This window comes from Mustelus asterias, chromosome 25, assembly GCF_964213995.1.
Source record: "Mustelus asterias chromosome 25, sMusAst1.hap1.1, whole genome shotgun sequence".
Lineage (NCBI taxonomy): Eukaryota > Metazoa > Chordata > Chondrichthyes > Carcharhiniformes > Triakidae > Mustelus > Mustelus asterias.
Window position 1 is genome coordinate 29,207,561 of NC_135825.1, and position 19,075 is coordinate 29,226,635.

The following is a 19,075-nucleotide window of genomic DNA, read 5'->3' on the forward strand; positions in this document are numbered from 1 at the left end:
GGAGGGCCATTCTCTGAAATCTGTACCAGGTACATTGAATTGCTCGGGTGCAGAGGATCATAGAATATTGGGACAGTTGGAGCACACACTTGTAGGAGAATAAATGTGATGCAAGGTGGCACAGTAGCATTGCTGCCTCACAGCGCAAGGGACCTAGATTCAATTCTGGCCTCAAATCTTGTTCTTTGGGAATAGAGGGATACAAACGAATGGTCTAGTGGGCACATGAGCGGCGCAGGCTTGGAGGGCCGAAGGGCCTGTTCCTGTGCTGTATTGTATTGTTCTTTGTTCTTTGTTCAGATCACTGTGTGGAGTTTGCACATTCTCCCCGTGTCTGTGTGGGTTTCCTCCAGGTGCTCCGGTTTCCTCCCACAATCCAAATCCATGTTAGGTTGATTGGCCATGCTAAATTGCCCCTTAGTGTCGAGGACTAGCAGAGTAAATGTGTAGGGCTGTGGGATAGGGCCTGTGTGGGATTGTTGTTGGTGCAGGTTTGATGGGCTGAATAGCCTCCTTCTGCACTGTAGAGATTCTATGATTCTAATTAAGGAAAAGACATATGGGGGTCTTTTTTGGGTGTGTGTGTGTTCCACCCTGACTGGTTTTCTGGTATATGCTTCAACTAGGTGACCCAAAATTAAGTGCTGATCCCGGAGAAGCTCCTTTAGGTTATCAGAAGGAAATGTTGCACACTTCCTATGATGTGGTTCCTTTCATTCCATCGATATTTTCAAAGGTTTTTATTTGTCCCTTAACTGCTGTATATTTTGAAGGATTATCCCATGGAATGAAAGTAACACCTATAAATCTGGATTTGTCAGATGTGAATCTGACAAATCCAATATCGCTGCAACATAATTCTTTTATTGTGTCCAAACAAGTCCTGGCTCGCACAATGTTTTTAAGCAGAAGGCATAGAAAAAAAGAATCACAATTATCCCATTTTTCTCTGAAAAGGGACATCACCTTGGCTGACACTTCCAATCCTGACTCGACAATTGATACAGAAAGCTTGAGATCTTTATAGGCTTCGAATCATGGACGTTGCCCTTGGTAATTCATTCTGCATTTCTTTTCATTTCTGGGATATGAACATCACTGGTAAGGCCAGCGTTTTCTGCCCATCCCTAATTGCCCATCAGCATCAGACAGTGAGCTGCCTTCTTGATCTGCTGCTGTCTGTGTCGTGTAGATATACCCATAGTGCTGAAAGGTGGCCCAGTTTTGGCAAGACGCATGTACAATATGATAAGTGGATAGTCCACCATCTTCCCATCCACTCCCAACCCCATCCCCATAATATTGGGGGTGGGTTAGGTTTCCACTAGCCCACCCAATCTCAGGCCTACTCAGGCTTGTAAATGGCCAATTAATGGCAGCTTAAAGACCTCAATCTCCCATCACTGCCTTAATGCCCTGGGCAATGGCAGGTGGGTGAGAGCGGGAAGGCTGTTTATTTCAACAAAGTTGGTGAAAGGACAGAAAGTAAGAAGAGGGCACACCCCTTATGGGGAAAGTGGGGGGGGGGGGGGGGGCACATTGGGAACATGCCCTTGGGATGGTAGGCCATATGGTATTGCCCTGAAGAACTCTGTGACAATGTCATCTCAAGAACTAAGATAATTGACCTCCAACAAACACAACTATCTTCCTCCGTGCCATAGCATGGTTCCAGCCAGTGGAAAGCTTTTCCATGTTTCCCATTGACTACAATTTAACATGGGCCTGACTCAGTCTAATGTTGCCTTGATGTTAAGGGAAATCACTCTCAGCTCACCTCTGACATTCAGCTCTTTTTCTCTGTTCGATCTAAGGTTGTATTGAAATCTGAAGCAGAGTAGTCCTGGTAAAGCTCAAACTAATTATTGGTGAGTAAGCGCTGCTTAGTAACACTGTCGACAATCCTTTCCACTACTTTGCTAATGATTGAGAATAGGCTGACGGAGTGGCAATTGGCCAGATTGGATTTTATAGACAGGCCATACTTGGGCAATTCTCCACATCATTAGATATATGCTAATGTTGTATCTATGCTTGAATAACTTGGCTAGAGACAGAGTTATTTCTAGAGTCCATGGCCAGAATTTTACTATCCCGCCCGCCAGGGGAACCGGAGTGGGTGAGGGGCAGACCATGGAAATGTCGCGCAGGATCTTACCGTTTTGGGACGAGCGCGATTGTAAAATTCCACCCCATAAGTCTTCGGCATTCAAAATGTTGCTAGAGTCTTCAACTTCGGCTGTAGCCCATTCCAGAATGTATATACTAATGACTTAAAGAAGAGACAGAGTAATGAGTCTAAATTTGCTGATGATACAAGGTTATGTGGGAACACAAGCTGTGCAGAAAACACAAAGAGACTTCAATCAAATCCAGGCAGATTAAGTGAATGGCCAGCAGGATACCAGATGGAGTATTCTGGAGGGTCTGAAAATAGATAAATCCCCTGGTCCGGATGGGATTTATCCAAGGATTCTCTGGGAGGCAAGAGAAGTGATTGCAGAGCCTCTGGCTCTGATCTTCAGGTCGTCGTTGGCCTCTGGTATAGTACCAGAAGATTGGAGGTTAGCGAATGTTGTCCCATTGTTTAAGAAGGGGAACAGAGACTTCCCCGGGAATTATAGACCGGTGAGTCTCACTTCTGTTGTCGGCAAGATGTTGGAAAAAATTATAAGGGATAGGATTTATAGTTATTTGGAGAGTAATGAATTGATAGGTGATAGTCAGCATGGTTTTGTGGCAGGTAGGTCGTGCCTTACTAACCTTATTGAGTTTTTTGAGAAAGTGACCAAGGAGGTGGATGGGGGCAAGGCAGTGGACGTGGTATATATGGATTTTAGTAAGGCGTTTGATAAGGTTCACCATGGTAGGCTTCTGCAGAAAATGCAGATGTATGGGATTGGGGGTGATCTAGGAAATTGGATCAGGAATTGGCTAGCGGATAGGAAACAGAGGGTGGTGGTTGATAGTAAATATTCATCATGGAGTGCGGTTACAAGTGGTGTACCTCAGGGATCTGTTTTGGGGCCACTGCTGTTTGTAATATTTATTAATGATCTGGATGAGGGTATAGTTGGGTGGATTAGCAAATTTGCTGATGACACCAAAGTCGGTGGTGTGGTAGACAGTGAGGAAGGGTGTCGTAGTTTGCAGGAAGACTTAGACAGGTTGCAAAGTTGGGCCGAGAGGTGGCGGATGGAGTTTAATGCGGAGAAGTGTGAGGTAATTCACTTTGGTAGGAATAACAGATGTGTTGAGTATAGGGCTAACGGGAGGACTTTGAATAGTGTGGAGGAGCAGAGGGATCTAGGTGTATGTGTGCATAGATCCCTGAAAGTTGGGAATCAAGTAGATAAGGTTGTTAAGAAGGCATATGGTGTCTTGGCGTTTATTGGTAAGGGGATTGAATTTAGGAGTCGTAGCGTTATGTTGCAACTGTACACAACTCTGGTGCGGCCGCACTTGGAGTACTGTGTGCAGTTCTGGTCCCCACATTACAGGAAGGATGTGGAGGCTTTGGAGAGGGTGCAGAGGAGGTTTACCAGGATGTTGCCTGGTATGGAGGGGAGATCCTATGAGGAGAGGCTGAGGGATTTGGGATTGTTTTCGCTGGAAAGGCGGCGGCTAAGAGGGGATCTTATTGAAACATATAAGATGATTAGAGGTTTAGATAGGGTGGATAGTGATAGCCTTTTTCCTCTGATGGAGAAATCCAGCACGAGGGGGCATGGCTTTAAATTGAGGGGGGGTAGTTATAGAACCGATGTCAGGGGTAGGTTCTTTACCCAGAGGGTGGTGAGGGATTGGAATGCCCTGCCAGCATCAGTAGTAAATGCGCCTAGTTTGGGGGCGTTTAAGAGATCCGTAGATAGGTTCATGGACGAAAAGAAATTGGTTTAGGTTGGAGGGTCACAGTTTTTTTTTAACTGGTCGGTGCAACATCGTGGGCCGAAGGGCCTGTTCTGCGCTGTAATGTTCTATGTTCTATGTATGATGTGGGGAAGTGTGAGGTTATTCACATTTGTTGTAACAATAGAAAAGCAGAACATTTGTTAAAAGGCGTGAAATTTATATTCAAAGAGACTCGGGTAATACAAAGAACACAAAGATAGCATATCGGTGCATCAAGCAATTAGGAAAGTAAATGGCATGTTGGCCTTTATTGCACAAGGACTGAGGTACAAGAATGAAATGCCTTGCTACAATTCTACAGGGCTTTGGTGAGACCACATCTGGCGGAATGTGTGCATATTTAAGGAAGCATGGACATGCATGGTAGATAGTTCAGTGAAGGTTCACTAAGTTGGTCCATGGGGTGAGAAGATTGTCCAATGTTGAGAGACTGGGTAAATTGACTCAATATTTTGTGGCGTTTGGAAGAATGAGAAAGGATCTCATTGAAATATTTAATATTCTGAAGGGGTTTGACAGTGTAGAAACTGGGAGGAAACCAAGCAAAGGTCCATTGGCCTCGAGTGGGATTTTCCAGTTTTAGGTGAGAACGGCTGGGAAATCCAACCCAGTGGGGTTGATCATTTAAGAATTAGCTGAAGAGAAATCTCAAAAATCTTTGGAATCTTTGGAATTCTCTACCCCAGAGGCTTGTGGAGGTGCCATCATTGAATATTTTTAAGGCTGCGTTAGACAGACTTTGGCCTCTTAGGGAATGAAGGGAGGTAGGGATTGGATGGGAAAGAGGAGTTGAAGTTGATGATCAGCCATGATTATATTGAATCATGGAGCAGGCTTAAGAGGCTGTATGATCTTCTCCTGGTCCTATTTTTTTATGCTCTTGAAGACTAGAAGTTTCTTGAAGCGCTGCCAGAAATGAGTGAATTTCTCCAAGACACCAACTTGTTTATCATCCTGGCTTAATTGTCCCACTTTCTATCTCAGGACTGTCCTGGCAATCTTGTTTCACACTGTAGGAACAAAAATAAATAAATCAACAGGCACAAATCATACATTTTGCTCTTTCAGCAGAAGCTAAACAGCAGCGGCAGCTAAATTGTAACTTGATTCATTAAATTCTAAGGCACCCTGGGAATGAACAAATTTAAACATTTTATTATCTCTCGCTGCAGCACCAATTCACAAGCCATACATTAAGTAAAAGGCAATAATTAGCAAAAACCTTAATCATATGAGATTGAACCTTGCGTTATGTGTATATATGCCGAGGTTATCTAACTCACCAGTTCCTCTTTCTTCTCCTACCTGAAACCTCTGTTTTGTGCAGTGTGTGTGCATTTGGGAGAGAGAGAGATTGTCACGGTATCTCTGATTAACTGAGAATGTACCAAAAGTAATGTGTCCACAGTAAATTGAACCTATGAGTGATCTAAGGTCAAACCTGTTCCTAATCGCATGTCTTCATGCATTCTTACTTTCTGCTAACCATTCATACTGGAAGAGATTTGCACTTAAACGATCTGTCATTCACACCCCACAATCATCTTGACGGTTTCACCCAATCGCTGCACAAAAGCAGCTAGTCTTTACTCAACCCCAGATGTTGAGATCACACACTTAGAGGAACAATTCCAAGACCAGTGCATCGATGCTTTTTTGTGCCTCGTTTCACACTGTGACAATGATAAGGACGGCACTGCTGGTTAGTACTGCTGCCTCACAGCGCCAGGGACCCGGGTTCGATTCCCGGCTTGGGTCACTGTCTGTGCGGAATCTGCAGGTTCTCCCCGTGTCTGCGTGGGGTTCTACCGGGTGCTCCGGTTTCCTCCCACAGTCCAAAAGGCGTGCTGATTTGATTTGATTTATTATTGTCACATACAGTGAAAACTATTGTTTCTTGCGCGCTATACAGACAAAGCATACCATTCATAGAGAAGGAAACAAGAGAGTGCAGAATGTAGTGTTACAGTCATAGCTAGGGTATAGAGAAAGATCAACTTAATGCAAAGTAATTCCATTCAAAAGTCTGACAGCAGCAGGGAAGAAGCTGTTCTTGAGTCGGTTGGTACGTGACCTCAGACTTTTGTATCTTTTTCCCGAAGGAAGAAGGTGGAAGAGAGAATGTCCGGGGTGCGTGGGGTCCTTAATTATGCTGGCTGCTTTGCCGAGGCAGCGGGAAGTGTAGACAGAGTCAATGGATGGGAGGTTGGTTTGCGTGATGGATTGGGCTACATTCACAACCTTTTGTAGTTCCTTGCGGTCTTGGTTAGGTGCATTGGCCATGCTAAATTCTCCCTCAGTGTACACGAACAGGCGTCGGAGTGTTGCGGCTAGGGGATTTTCACAGTAACTTCATTGCAGTGTTACTGTAAGCCAAACCAATAAATAAAATAATAAACTTTAAACTTAAACAGGTGCACATTATTTTGTAATTAATGCACAGAGTTTGTTTGAATGCAAAGATTTTCAGGTAAATTTTGGTCTGCAGGTAAAATATCATCTGGATGGAATGCAGAAAGGTGGATAACTCACATGCTTATAACAGAATCTGTGTGATTCTCAGTTAAAACAGCCTAGTCCAGCAGAAAAAAATGAGGACACTGTTTCAACTACATGCACTAATTTTACTTTAAAACATGCCACAGACCAATGTACTTCACTTTTTCATATTTAATTAACAAACAGCAATCATATTCAGTAACTAAGCCCACAATGATTAAAAACACACATCCTCCCTTTCTGTTTTACTATTTTATGAACACATGCACAAAACAATTAAAGTATGTTTAACATACAGTGCAAGTATTACTGTTGCGATTACACCTTCAATGAGTGCCTTAATACTCATTTTTATTTATTATTCAGAAATGTTATTAGACACATCTGGATTTCCAACTAACCACATGTAATCAGTGGCTAAAATACAGAAAATATTGATTTAAAATAATTATATGGCTCCAATACTGATATGTGATTTCCCCCATGCTTGTTTTTCCTCTCTAAGCTTCACCCTGGTGAAGATGGTAAAAAAAACACTGACTTTCTTTTACATATTTGTAACCAGAGCAACACTGAATATTCTTCTTCAACATCTTTTCTATAATTTTCAAGTTATTTTTATAATGCCTGAATGATTTTTCAATTTTTGTCCTATCAATTTTCATCCTCCTTTGATTTCTCATTCAGGTCAGCACAGGAGACTCTTATCACACATGCTGCCCAAGTCTTCATGTGTGAGGATTCAACTCTGAATATCAGTTGCTTTGCTGTCTCAGAGAACCTTACAGTTGAGTCTCGTTCTGCCCAGGATCCTGGTCCACACATGGGCATCACCAGCATGGATCAATAATCCTGTGAAACACAAACCAGTCATTGTGCGCATATTATCTTTCAAGTAGCCCAGCTGAGATAATTTAACTCAATAGAAACCAAAGATAGGGTTTAGATCTTTCTGATCTCTACAACTAACCTACTCAGTGTTTATATCGGTTGAACAATAGGTGAGTCACATGCACATTTTGAATTCATTATTTTATGTGATCATCCCATTTAGCCAATATTTCCTGGTGTCTGATATAAAATGGCTATTATAATCAGCCTGATCACTCCTCCCTCAATGTTGTAGTGAAGGTCGTCTTCCTGGGTTTCCCCATGACCACTACCAATGGAGCAAATGTTGACTTTTTTACGCAGGTTTAATTTTAACTCGCAGGTGGAATCATGACGTAGCAAATCAGGTTGGAATATGAGTGGATGAGTGACATTGCTTCATTGTAACTGTCCTGTCAAGCCAGAGTTGAAATCAAATGTACATGTTTGCATGGGGTTGGTTTGTCCTATGTTTTGAATGTCTTAACTTCTCTGCAAGCCAGCTGAAAATACCAAACTTGCAATAACAAAAAAAGATGGTAAATGAAGTGGGTTGGAAACAAAATTATGAACTTAGATTTGAACCTGTTCTCTGGAGCTGTTTAATGGCTGCTCCCTTTTACATTAGTGGATTAAATGCCCCTTACAGTGTTAATTTTCTCACTTATAAAAGAATCATTGTTTGGTAGCAGAGAACTTGAGTTGTGCTGTAAAACGTTTTTCATCTTTGACTCATCACGACACCACAAGGATAAGGAGAAAACAACAATTTATATTGTATGAGAAGATTGGTTGGCAAATGGACTCTGATTAGTCAAGGCATTGCCATGGAATATGCACTAGTTGATGGTGACTGACAGACATTGTTTGAAATGTAAACTAGGCAGCTTGACCCTAATTGGTCAAGGCATTGTCCTGGGGAATGAATCAGCAGATGGCTGTCACTTAGTTTGTTTAGCTGAAACACGTGCAATGTGTGCACCTGTTCTTTCTGTCTGAAAAGAATAGGGCCTTGCATATTGATATATGTAGCTTCCCATACAGGCAAATGCACCACACTGTGAGCCAGACTGGCTATTTTAAATTGGTTATCAGCATAATTTTTTAGCACACTGAGGATTATTTAGCAAACCTTGTCCAATTGCGAAATCACATGTAAAGTTGGATACTGTGTTTTAGGTTTTGCAAGCACAGTCTGGTTGGGTATGGTCTACATCTTTCCCATTGCAAACAGTGGCCAGGACATGTTGTTTTCCCCTTAGGCAGGTATTCTTGCCAAATGACCTGATGAGTGCAAGACAAAAAGCTTTGACATGTCTCATTTTTTCAAAAATTGTATAATTAAAACTTTATATTATTGAAATCTTATCACTTGCAGACTATGCTGCCCATTTATTAACAGGGAATTAGTATTATGGGTTTTAACTACTGTTGCAGATATACAATGCAATCTTAAGAGCACTCCATTTCACATTAAAGTGATTAGAAAGGACCTTCTTTACAACATTGATGAGCTAGTGATATGATCTTGTCATAAAATGCACAACTTGCACTTCAGGAAGTAAAGGCATTCATTTTCAGGATAGATTGAAATATAGCTGAGAGGTATCTCATATTGAGGAATGGAACAGTTCAATTAGTGCAAATTGAAGACTGTCTTCCCTCCCGCACCACCCCACTTGAATGACAATATATTCCTGTGCAGTAATTTATTGGTACTCACCATTAAAAATGATCACACTGTTAGTTAACTGAGATAGGTGGATCTAAGGGGCAGAGAGTGTTAATTCAAACCCATCCTCCTGGATTCAGGGTAGATACCATGCAGCTTCTGTTACTACTCACTAAATATGAGCCTGTTTGAAGATATTTCTAAATTGCATATGAACATAATTATAATTACATCTCGAAACATTATTGCCAAAATCTTAATTTTCAAATCATTTACACTGAAGGTTTCTTTGTTTCTTTTTCTGACAGCTGAGAATCTGTTCACTGTTTGTGGCCATTAAATGACAAAACAATCTTTCTGGCGGCATGGTGGCACAGTGGTTAGCACTGCTGCCTCACAGCGCCAGAGACCTGGGTTTGATTCCCAGCTTGGGTCACTGTGCGGAGTCTGCACATTCTCCCCATGTCTGCATGGCTTTCCTCTGGGAGCTCCGGTTTCCTCCCACAGTCCTAAAGACGTGCAGGTTAGGTGCATTGGCCATGCGAAATTCTCTCTCAGTGTACCCGAACAGGCGCCAGAATGTGGCAACTCGGGGATTTTCACAGTAACTTCATCGCAGTGTTAATGTAAGCCTACTTGTGAAATGTCAAGGATCTGTTTTGCAATCATCTGAATCAATAAGGATATGGAACTGTAATGGGGCTTGTCTCTATCAAATACTAATATCTGAACCTTTGTAATTTGTAAAACCAGATGTTGGAAAGCACACCAGGAATGTATTTAATAAAAGTACACTGTTCAATTCTAATTCTCTTTATGTTTGGCAGCAGGGTGTTCAGTGATAACTCATCTTATTTTCTGTTTTAGCTTAGGCAGGGAAGGACAATGTGTGCTCTCCCTTGCTGTGGCCAGAAATTAAAATTTAAGTTCTCGAGGGAAATACAAAAGTGCCATTTACTCACAAGTTATTTCTCATTGGTTTGCAGGTTTCCTGACACACGCTAAGGAGAAATCCTTGCCTGGGCAGCTTATCCTGTGTGTGCCACTTACCTCAAAAAAAATGATTTCGCTGCTGTGAGTCTCCATCTGTTGTCTGTCACTCTGTACGTTCATGCTACACTGTGGGATCAATGTTTTCTCCAGCATGGGGCTAAGCCTGACATGCCCAGCTGTTAAGTACACAAGCCTAAGAGATGCAGATGCCTGTGCCCTGCAGGAGCTGAGGTGACTTCCTCCCCTTTATGGATCTATTGCTGTCCCGTGACTATACCTTTCTGGTGAAAGCTGTCTTGCAGATGGTCCAATTATTTCCACTTCGGGTCCCTTCATAAAGACCGAATCGTTTTTTTTTCCCCAAGTCAAACATCAAGGAAATCTTGCGACATTAATTTAGCGAACAAGAAATACATCAGCATGATGAGAATCCGTCCACCTTTTCCTCCAAGACTTCTAACTAATGACCAAAGAATGAAAGACCTGTGCAGCCGATGGAAGAAGTGGTATTGTTCAGCACCCCTTTAATAATTTTAATCACTCGGAGTAATCAATAAGAGGTCTGCAGCACCTCTGGAGGAAAAGAAAATACTTCTCAAATGATGGAGGTACAATTACAGTGGGTGTAGCTGATATTTCATTCTTTACGGCAGTGTTGAAGCTGGGATTCGGAATGGCTTAATTACCCTAAAGAACTGAGTAGCACATGAACATGAAACAATGATGACGGAATTGCACTGGCATAGAAGGACCTCTCATGCTGTGAGGCATGTGCTATGCATTTTTGTAACATCCTGTGGGTTTTGTGCTCTACCTTGTCCTATCATACTACTGCAGAGCATTAGGCAAGCTCTAATCCGTTTGTTCAGGCCCGTGATCTATTAGACACATTGCAGAATCAAACAACTTGAGCGTACTTCAAAAACAAAAATGGCATTTTTCAGTTTTGAACGTGGCATTCAAAACAAGTTATCATTCAGTGTGTTTAGAGAAAGAATCTTAATTTGTAAACCTCTAACAGATTTTGTATGTTGTATCTTTGTAGGAAACCTATTTAACTGTGTACGTGCTCATCATGTAAGGCCTGCAATGCCATGATGGAGAGCTGTGATGTGAAAAGAGTACATCTCATGCTGCCAAATAAAGCTGTTACTTTACTGAAGAAATACCGAGCAGAGGAATTATTGCCTCTTTTGTTAAATGAAAGCAGCGAAAGAATGAAATCTTGCCATAAAAATGAGTCCTCCTCTGATTCTGCTCATTCAACTGAAGAATAAAAGTGTTGGTATTAGGAAGATAAGAAAGATTTTCCACCTCATGCCCAAAAGTGCATAATTTTATGAAAATAAGCAATTATTTAATGTAATCTTTACATTTTATGGAAATGACTTGCACTATAATCACTGGCATACTCCATGCCTCAGTATTTCACGCTTGAGTATATCATATTCATAATTTGCTCTGACTTTATGTATACAGAAATTCAAATGTCTCCTTTCTAGGGAAATTTATTGAATAGAGGCAGAATTTTCAATTTGCATCCTTTTTTATTTGTAGGGCCACTAATATAAACAATTATAAATACAACATCTTACCACTGAATCCCAACAAAGACTGGCCTATTAAATATTAATGGAAAAAAACATCAGACTATTTTAATTGTGGAACTCAATTGAAAACCTACAATTTTGCTGGAACGCATTATTATAAGATGATCGCACAAGGTGTTCTCAGGAGTCAAAGCAAAGTTTATTTTATTTATTTTCTTCTATTAAGTGGCGTACAGGACAACATCTCTCCGGTGTTGCTGAGATGAGTGGAGTCGGATGTAGAGGGGAGCCACATGTTGACGGTGGAGGACAGTAAACCAAGGTCATGCAATGGAGACGTGAAGATGAATGAATATTCTGTATAGCTTTGTTTGATTGCTTTTAGGCAGTGTTTACAATGGACCTTTCCTTTCCCGCAGGTGATTAATTGAGTAGGGTAGAGTTCATTCTAAGACAGATTGTACATGGCCAGTGGAAAAAAAAAGAAACTGGTTTGATCAAATAAGCGATCCTCTCTCACTCCATATTCTTCTCCTATTTAAGCGAGCAAAAGCATACACATGCTGCTGTGTCCCGATATTAAATCACTTATAGAAAGCCACCCAAGGAACCCTGCATACATATAAAATCATAAGCCCTGATGTTAATCTGAATGCAGCTTTTGAGCAGCAAGGTAGAATCGTATGAAAGCAGCCCAGAAATCATTGAGTGGGTCAGAATATGTGACTCTAATCGATTGTACCAATTAATTTTGATTCCTGAATTCTGTGTCTCCAAGTTGCGCAGTGGCTATGGTGTGCACCCATGTGAAACAGCGGGCAAATGAAAATTGGAGATGTCCAGAATGGGTGGTGGACATAAATCAAAAACAGGATCCATATTTAATGATGCCTCACTGGAATTACTCAGGCCACAGGCTTGAGAAGGAAGGTTTGCCTTCTTAAACAAGACCACATATGCTTTATTTATGGCATTACAATATGCCACGATTCCCAGCATCCAACCGTTTGCAATAGAGTGAAAGCAATGATGTGGGGGCAACGAATGGCACTGATGTGGAGAAAGCTGATCTTGAAAGCTGTAGGAAGCGTAAGTTGAAAAAGTTGTGATTCATCAAGTGTAATGGTAATGCATGGTAATTCCATTTTCTATAATGCCACTTTATTGATTAGCAACACTTCCAGATCATGACCAAATTCCAACCCATGGACCAACTCACCCTTTCACTTGTTTCATGGTGGATGTCGACAATTGACAGGACCCAATGGGCAAAATGTGCAATGTGTGAATGGGCGATTAGAGAATTGCTTGGTGCAAATCGAAGGGCCTGCGGGGGGGGGGGGGAAGAGTGTGATATGGTGGTCTTGGTGATTGGAGTGGAACAGAGAAATTCATTTGTTATTTTTCACCTTAGTTGACCCCTCACAATATTAGGGCATCTTTGACAAAAACCTGACCTCAGAATGATTGGGAAACGCAGACTGGAATTTTACTGCGGGCTTTGGGACTCCAATGTCAGGCCCATGTGGGGTGTCTTCCTGACAGTGCAATGGATCTTTTGGGAGACAGCCTCCTAATTGGGCAGTAGGCAGACACTCCGTGTGGAGCAGCGGCCTTGCTGAGAGAGTTGGGAAGGCAAGACAGGGACTGCGCCGGCATCTCAACATAGAGGCTTGCTTCCCAAGAAGGTAATGCTTGTAGGGCTCTTCCTGCCCTTGTCCATGATGCTGAGAAAATTCAGTCCGTGAGTTCAAATTTCATTATGACAGCTGGAAAATGTATTTTTAATTTAAATAAACCTGGAATATCAAGCTAGTATCAGTAATTCTTAAAAATTAATGAAATGCGGGTATCATTGGCTAGACCAGCATTTATTGCCCAATGCGAATTGCTCTTGAGAAGGTGGTGGTGAGCTACCTTCTTGAACTGCTGCAGTCCATGTGATGTAGGTTCACTCACAATTGTATTAGGGAGAGAGTTCCAGGATTTGGACACAGCAATATTGAAGGAACAGTGATACAGTTTCAAGTCAGGATTGTATATGGCTTGGAGGGGAACTTGCACGTGGTGATGTTTCCACTAATCTGCTGCCCTTCCCTTTGTAGATGAGAGATATTGTGGGTTTGGAAGGTGCTTTCTAAGGAGCCTTGGTGAGTTGCTGTAGTGCATCTTGTGGATGGCACACACAGCTACCACTGTGCATCGGTGGTGGAGGGAGTGAATGTTTAAGGTGGTGGATGGGATGTCAATTAAGCAAGCTGCTTTGTCCTGGATGGTGTTGAACCTTTTGAGTGTTTTTGGAGCTACACTTATTCAGGCAAATGAAGAGAATTCCATCACATTCCTGACTTGTTCCTTGTAGATGGTGGACAGGCTTTGTGGAGTCAGGAGGTGAATTACTCGCTGCAGGATTCCCAGTCTCTGAGCTCTTGTTGTATGTATTTATATGGCTAGTCCAGTTGAGTTTCTGTCCCAAGGTAAACACCTCCAACCCCAACCAGCCCCACCCCCCCCCCGCCACTCCCCCCAAAGATGTTGGAGTTTCAATGATGGTAATGCCAATGAATGTCATGGGGAAATGGTCAGATTGCCCAGAATTCTCTGATCTCGTTCACTACCCTCTTCCCCTGCAACCAGTGAGAACGGAAAAGTTTGTGCACAGCTTAAACTCCATTCACTGCAGTGGGACCAGAAAATCCCAGCCACAGGAGAATTCTGGCCATTATCTCTTCTTGGACACAAAATGACCAAATTGTTTTTAAAACACATCTGGTTGATTGCTATCCTTTTAGCGAAGGAATTCTACCATCTTCAGCTGGTCTGACATACATGTATGTGACTCCAGACCAACACAATGTGCTTCATTCTTAACTAGCCCCTAAAATAGCCAAGCCCCAGGCACTCAGTCGTTTTCAAGAAGGCAGCCAACCACCACGGATGGGCAATAAATGTTGGTCTTATTAGCGATGCCCACATCGCATGAATGAGTAAAAGAAAAAGCAATATAAGTGGCTAGACTGAGAATAGATGACCACGTGCGTCACCCCCACCCCCCGCAATCTGCTGCTCCATGTTATGCAGAACATCATTATCATGCTAAACACCTTGGCTGGTGAGTACTGAATTGCACTTCAAACCTATCTAGACACTGGAGGTGAAGCATTTCAGTGGCTTGCTTGATGATGGGCCTGTAATCGTGGGGTCCTAATTGTACTTCTCCTGTGACTCACTGATAGGTTTCATCACAGGTTTCACAAGTATTTTGCTAAGTATCAAATAGGAATCTTGCCTCCTATGGGCCCTGCCATCAAGTCAGCTTCCTGGTGCGAGACAGTCTGGAACATTGGGGCAGTAGGGTGGCACAATGGTTAGCACTGCTGCCTCACAGCTCCTGGGACCTGGGTTCAAATCCAGCCTCGGGTGACTGTGTGCGCGGAGTCTGCACATTCTCCCCCGTGTCTGCGTGGGTTTCCTCCGGGTGCTTCGGTTTCCTCCCACAGTCGAAAGATGTGTAGATTAGGTTGATAGGCCATGCTAAATTGCCCCTTAGTGTCAGCGGGTCTAGCAGGCTAAATACATGGGGATATGGGGATAGTGCCTGGGTGAGATTGTTCGATGGACCGAGTGGCCTCCTTCTGCACTGTAGGGATTCTATGATTAGACTCAGGTGAAGGCATCATGACAGCTCCCAGGGATCCTGGTCCAGGCATACGTAAAGCTCTATCTGTGTTTGCCCATGCACATGCATATTCACACACACACCAGCTGTGTTTTGTCAGATAATAGTTCATAAGAGAAATTCTGGTTGTGGTGGTGATGGGATTGCTGTGTTTGCTGTCAGGATCAAGTTAAAATTTATTGATTAGTCACAAGTAGGTTTACATTAACGCTGCAATGAAGTTACTGTGAAAATCCCCTAGTCGCCACATTCTGGCACCTGTTCAGGTACACTGAGGGAGAATTTAGCATGGCCAATGCACCTAACCAGCACATCTTTCAGACTGTGGGAGGAAACCGGAGCACCTGGAGGAAACCCACGCAGACACCGGGAGAATGTGCAAACTCTGCATAGACAGTTACCCAAGCCGGGAATCGAACCCGGTTCCCTGGCGCTGTGAGGCAGCAATGCTAATCACTGTGCCATCAGCACCCTGTATCTGGGGAAATCTAGCCAGAGAGGAGAATCTCAGTGCTTACTTACTTATTCTTCATATTGTCATCATGGGGGAGAATTACATAATTGTCAGCTTTGGCAAACAAGCCATCAATGACCTGCCTCAGGTCCAAAAGCACAGGGGACTGGGAAATCCGAGCGATGTCACTGGTAATGCCTTGGAAAATCCCAGTGATGAAAAGATTTCCGGGCACTGGTCAGTTTCACAGCTAGTGGAAATGTGTGGTCACCCGGGTCAGCAGGGAGCTGATCTTCCCTTTAGGAGGTTGCAGATGTCTTCCACTACCTGATGTGACAGCCTCAGCCTTCTAAGAGGTCAACGAAGTTAAGCCTCTGCCTGTAAATCCATTGACAATGTGGTGCCTCCTGTAACCTCCTTGGCCTTCTCATGTGCACTCCCTACCCATGCCTATGCAGATCGAACCACATATCACTGCTGCAGGACAGGATGGTGATAATCCTCCTCTTCCGGTGTTCTGTCAAACACATCCAGGTCACCTCTGACGAAGAGTCATCCAGACTTGAAACATTGGCTCTGTTCTCTCTCCACAGGTGCTGTCAGACCTGCTGAGATTTTCCAGCATTTTCTGTTTTTATTTCAGATACCAGCACACCCAGTAATTTGCTTTTATTTTAAATCCAGGGCACCTCCTGTCCTAATCTTATCAATTTGATATATTCAGCATGTTGGATAACAACGATTTCCACAAAGGGACTCTCTGCCAAGCATTTGCCAGAGGGAGCTGAGACAACAACTTCAATAACCGAGTTTTTATTCAGTTGGAACAATAATGTGTTTAAAAAACCCACTTGAACTGCTGCTGAAACTCAGTGATCAGTTTCTGGAACTGCTAAAGTAAAATTTGGAGCAAAGATAAAAACAATTCAAAAACGCCTCGTTAACATATCCTTTGGACATTGATTGCACCAACTGCATTCGATTACGAGGTTGAATTTCTGCCTCGTGACAAGGGTGCAAGGATTGTTAAGGTTGGTTTCATCAACTTAAATTCTGGATCCAAGAAGGTTGACTTCTGACTGTTATGATTATTTTGTTTTCTGTTTATCATTACAATTTAAGTCTCTGTCAGCAGTTCAGGGGTTGTGGAGCCAGGATGACTGAGAAACTTACCTTAAGGCCTCAGTGAGTTTTTAGTTCCCGAACTGCAATTCGTATTCAGGCCCCCTGAATAAACCTAGTGCATATATTTCTTTTAAAAATTCATTTGGGAGACATGGGCTTGCCCACCCCTAGTTGCCCAAGGGTAGTTAAGAGTCAACAACATTGCTGTGGGTCTGGAGTCACATGTAGGTCAGACCAGGTAAGGATGGCAGGTTTCCTTTCCTAAAGGACATTACTGAACTAGCTAGGTTTTTCCGGCAATCAACAATGGTTTCATGTTCATCAGTAGATTCTTAACTCCAGATATTTTTTACTGAATTCAAATCCCACCATCTGTCGTGGCGGGATTTGAACCCAGGTCCCCAGAGCATTAGCTGAGTTTTTGGATTAATAGTCCAGTGATAAACCATCACCTTACCCCATATTACAGGTTGTAAGCAATAGAATTTCACCAGAATGACATTGTTGACATGGAGCTTCAGGGATTTTCTCAGTCAGGGAAGAGTCGAAACCCAAAGAACAAGGGACACCCAAAGGTGGCTTGTGAGACCTGGGGGAGTAATTGTGCTTCACAAAGGAGACAGAAGAAAAATTCTCAACTTTCGTTTCAGGACTTCCTTTGGTTCCTAACAGATCCTGGCAGGTTTGGGCTGGTGGGTCAGACACCACTGCTACTCAAGCCTTACTATAATGGCAGATCACGCCTCAATGCAGCCCATCAGACCCAGGCAAAAAAAGGATTGGAAAAGTCCCTCACTCCATTTTAACTTCATCCTGCTTGTTTTTCTACCAACTTGAAGTTGGGACATAGGGAAGCAGAGGATGGTGGTGTGGGGTTGGAGGTAGGAGGCAGGGTAGTGGGATTTGGGAGGGAGTTAAAATTGAGGCCTAATTTATAGAATTTAATCCTGCTATTTTCACCAAAACTCATGAGTTGCAATTAATGCTTAGTAGTTTAATTTTTCAAGAACAAAAGATGAACTCAGTAAGAAGTCTCACAATACCAAGTTGACGTCCAACAGGTTTATTTGGAATCACGAGCTTTCAGAGCGCTGCTCCTTCATCAGATGAGTGCCTCACCTGTTGGACTTTAAGCTGGTGTTGTGTGACTTCTTACTGTGCCCACCCCAATCCAACGCCGGCACCTCCACCTCAAAGGATGAACTGTCAGTGATATGTTTTTCTTCTCCCCATGAACCTCACTATGATTAGAGTTCCTTCAGCTTACCTCTTTAATTCCCTACAACTTCAAATATGTAGTGATACGCAGTGGAGGTGAATTTACTATTTTGATTCTAAGTACTGAATCTGGGCGCGATTCAGATCCAACTTGTAAACCCTGTTCTCAGGCGCTCCCATACGCACTCAGCCTGAAAGAAAAGTCGTAAATCTGAATTACGTTGTGGGCGGGGCTTATCGCGCCCGAAACGCTGCAGCTCCGATCGGAGCCTTCAACTGCGCATGCGCAGTAAAACAAATTTGAAAAATGCTCCCCTGCCACATCGCTCCCAGGCCGCAAAAAGCGGATAAAGCAGCCCGGGAGTGATGGCCCCCACAGACATCGCCCCACCCCCACAACATAACTGTCCCCCCTTATCCACCCAGCCCCGCTACCCAGACCAATCGTGACCCTCTCCCACACTTACCCCAACCGATCGCCCGCAGCGTGGCAGTGGACCCCACTACCTCTGCCCCCCGCTCACAGAGAACCATCTGGCCTCCCTCCTCCCCCCCATCAGAGAATGATCTGACCTGCCTCTTCCCCCACCACCACCAGCGAACCATCTGGCCACCCTCCTCCCCCCTCCAGAGAATGATCTGACCTCTCTCCTCCCCGCCGACCAGAGAACGATCTGGCCTCCCTCTTCCCCCCCTCCTCCCTCCAACCAGAGAACAATCTGATCTGCCTCCTCCTCCCCCCCTCCACCAGAGAATGACCGGGCCCGTCTCTCTCCCCCCCTCACCACTGATCTGAGTTAGAGAGCTGCTGGAAGCTCTGAACTTACCTCTTCAGAAGCTGGAGCGCCCGAAACAGAATTTTGCGGAGCATGTCTGTTTCGCACCGAATCTGGACGGGTGAACGCGATGGTCAAGGGGGAAATGCCGGTAAGTTTGGGCGTCCAGCCCAATAAGTCAATTTAAATGCATGCAAATGCATTTAAATTGACATCGTGCCCGTTTCGGGTACGGTCCCGATTGCATCCATTTTCGGGCCTTGGTAAAAGGGGAATCAGCGCGGAGGCGGGCCTGGATCATGCCTCACGCCCGACTTTACCAAGTTT

The 19,075-nt window shown here is 43.5% G+C and overlaps 1 protein-coding gene across 1 annotated transcript in view; it reads left to right on the forward strand.

Annotated features, from left to right (window-relative positions):
* Positions 1-11,106, forward strand: part of LOC144479270 (chemokine-like protein TAFA-5) — a 375,622-nt gene extending 364,516 nt beyond the window's left edge. The window contains exon 4 of the mRNA XM_078197941.1: positions 9,940-11,106. Within this exon, the coding sequence (XP_078054067.1) occupies positions 9,940-9,948 (9 nt within the window). The 3' untranslated portion in view covers positions 9,949-11,106. The remainder of the gene's footprint in view (positions 1-9,939) is intronic.
* The last annotated feature ends 7,969 nt before the right edge of the window (positions 11,107-19,075 follow it).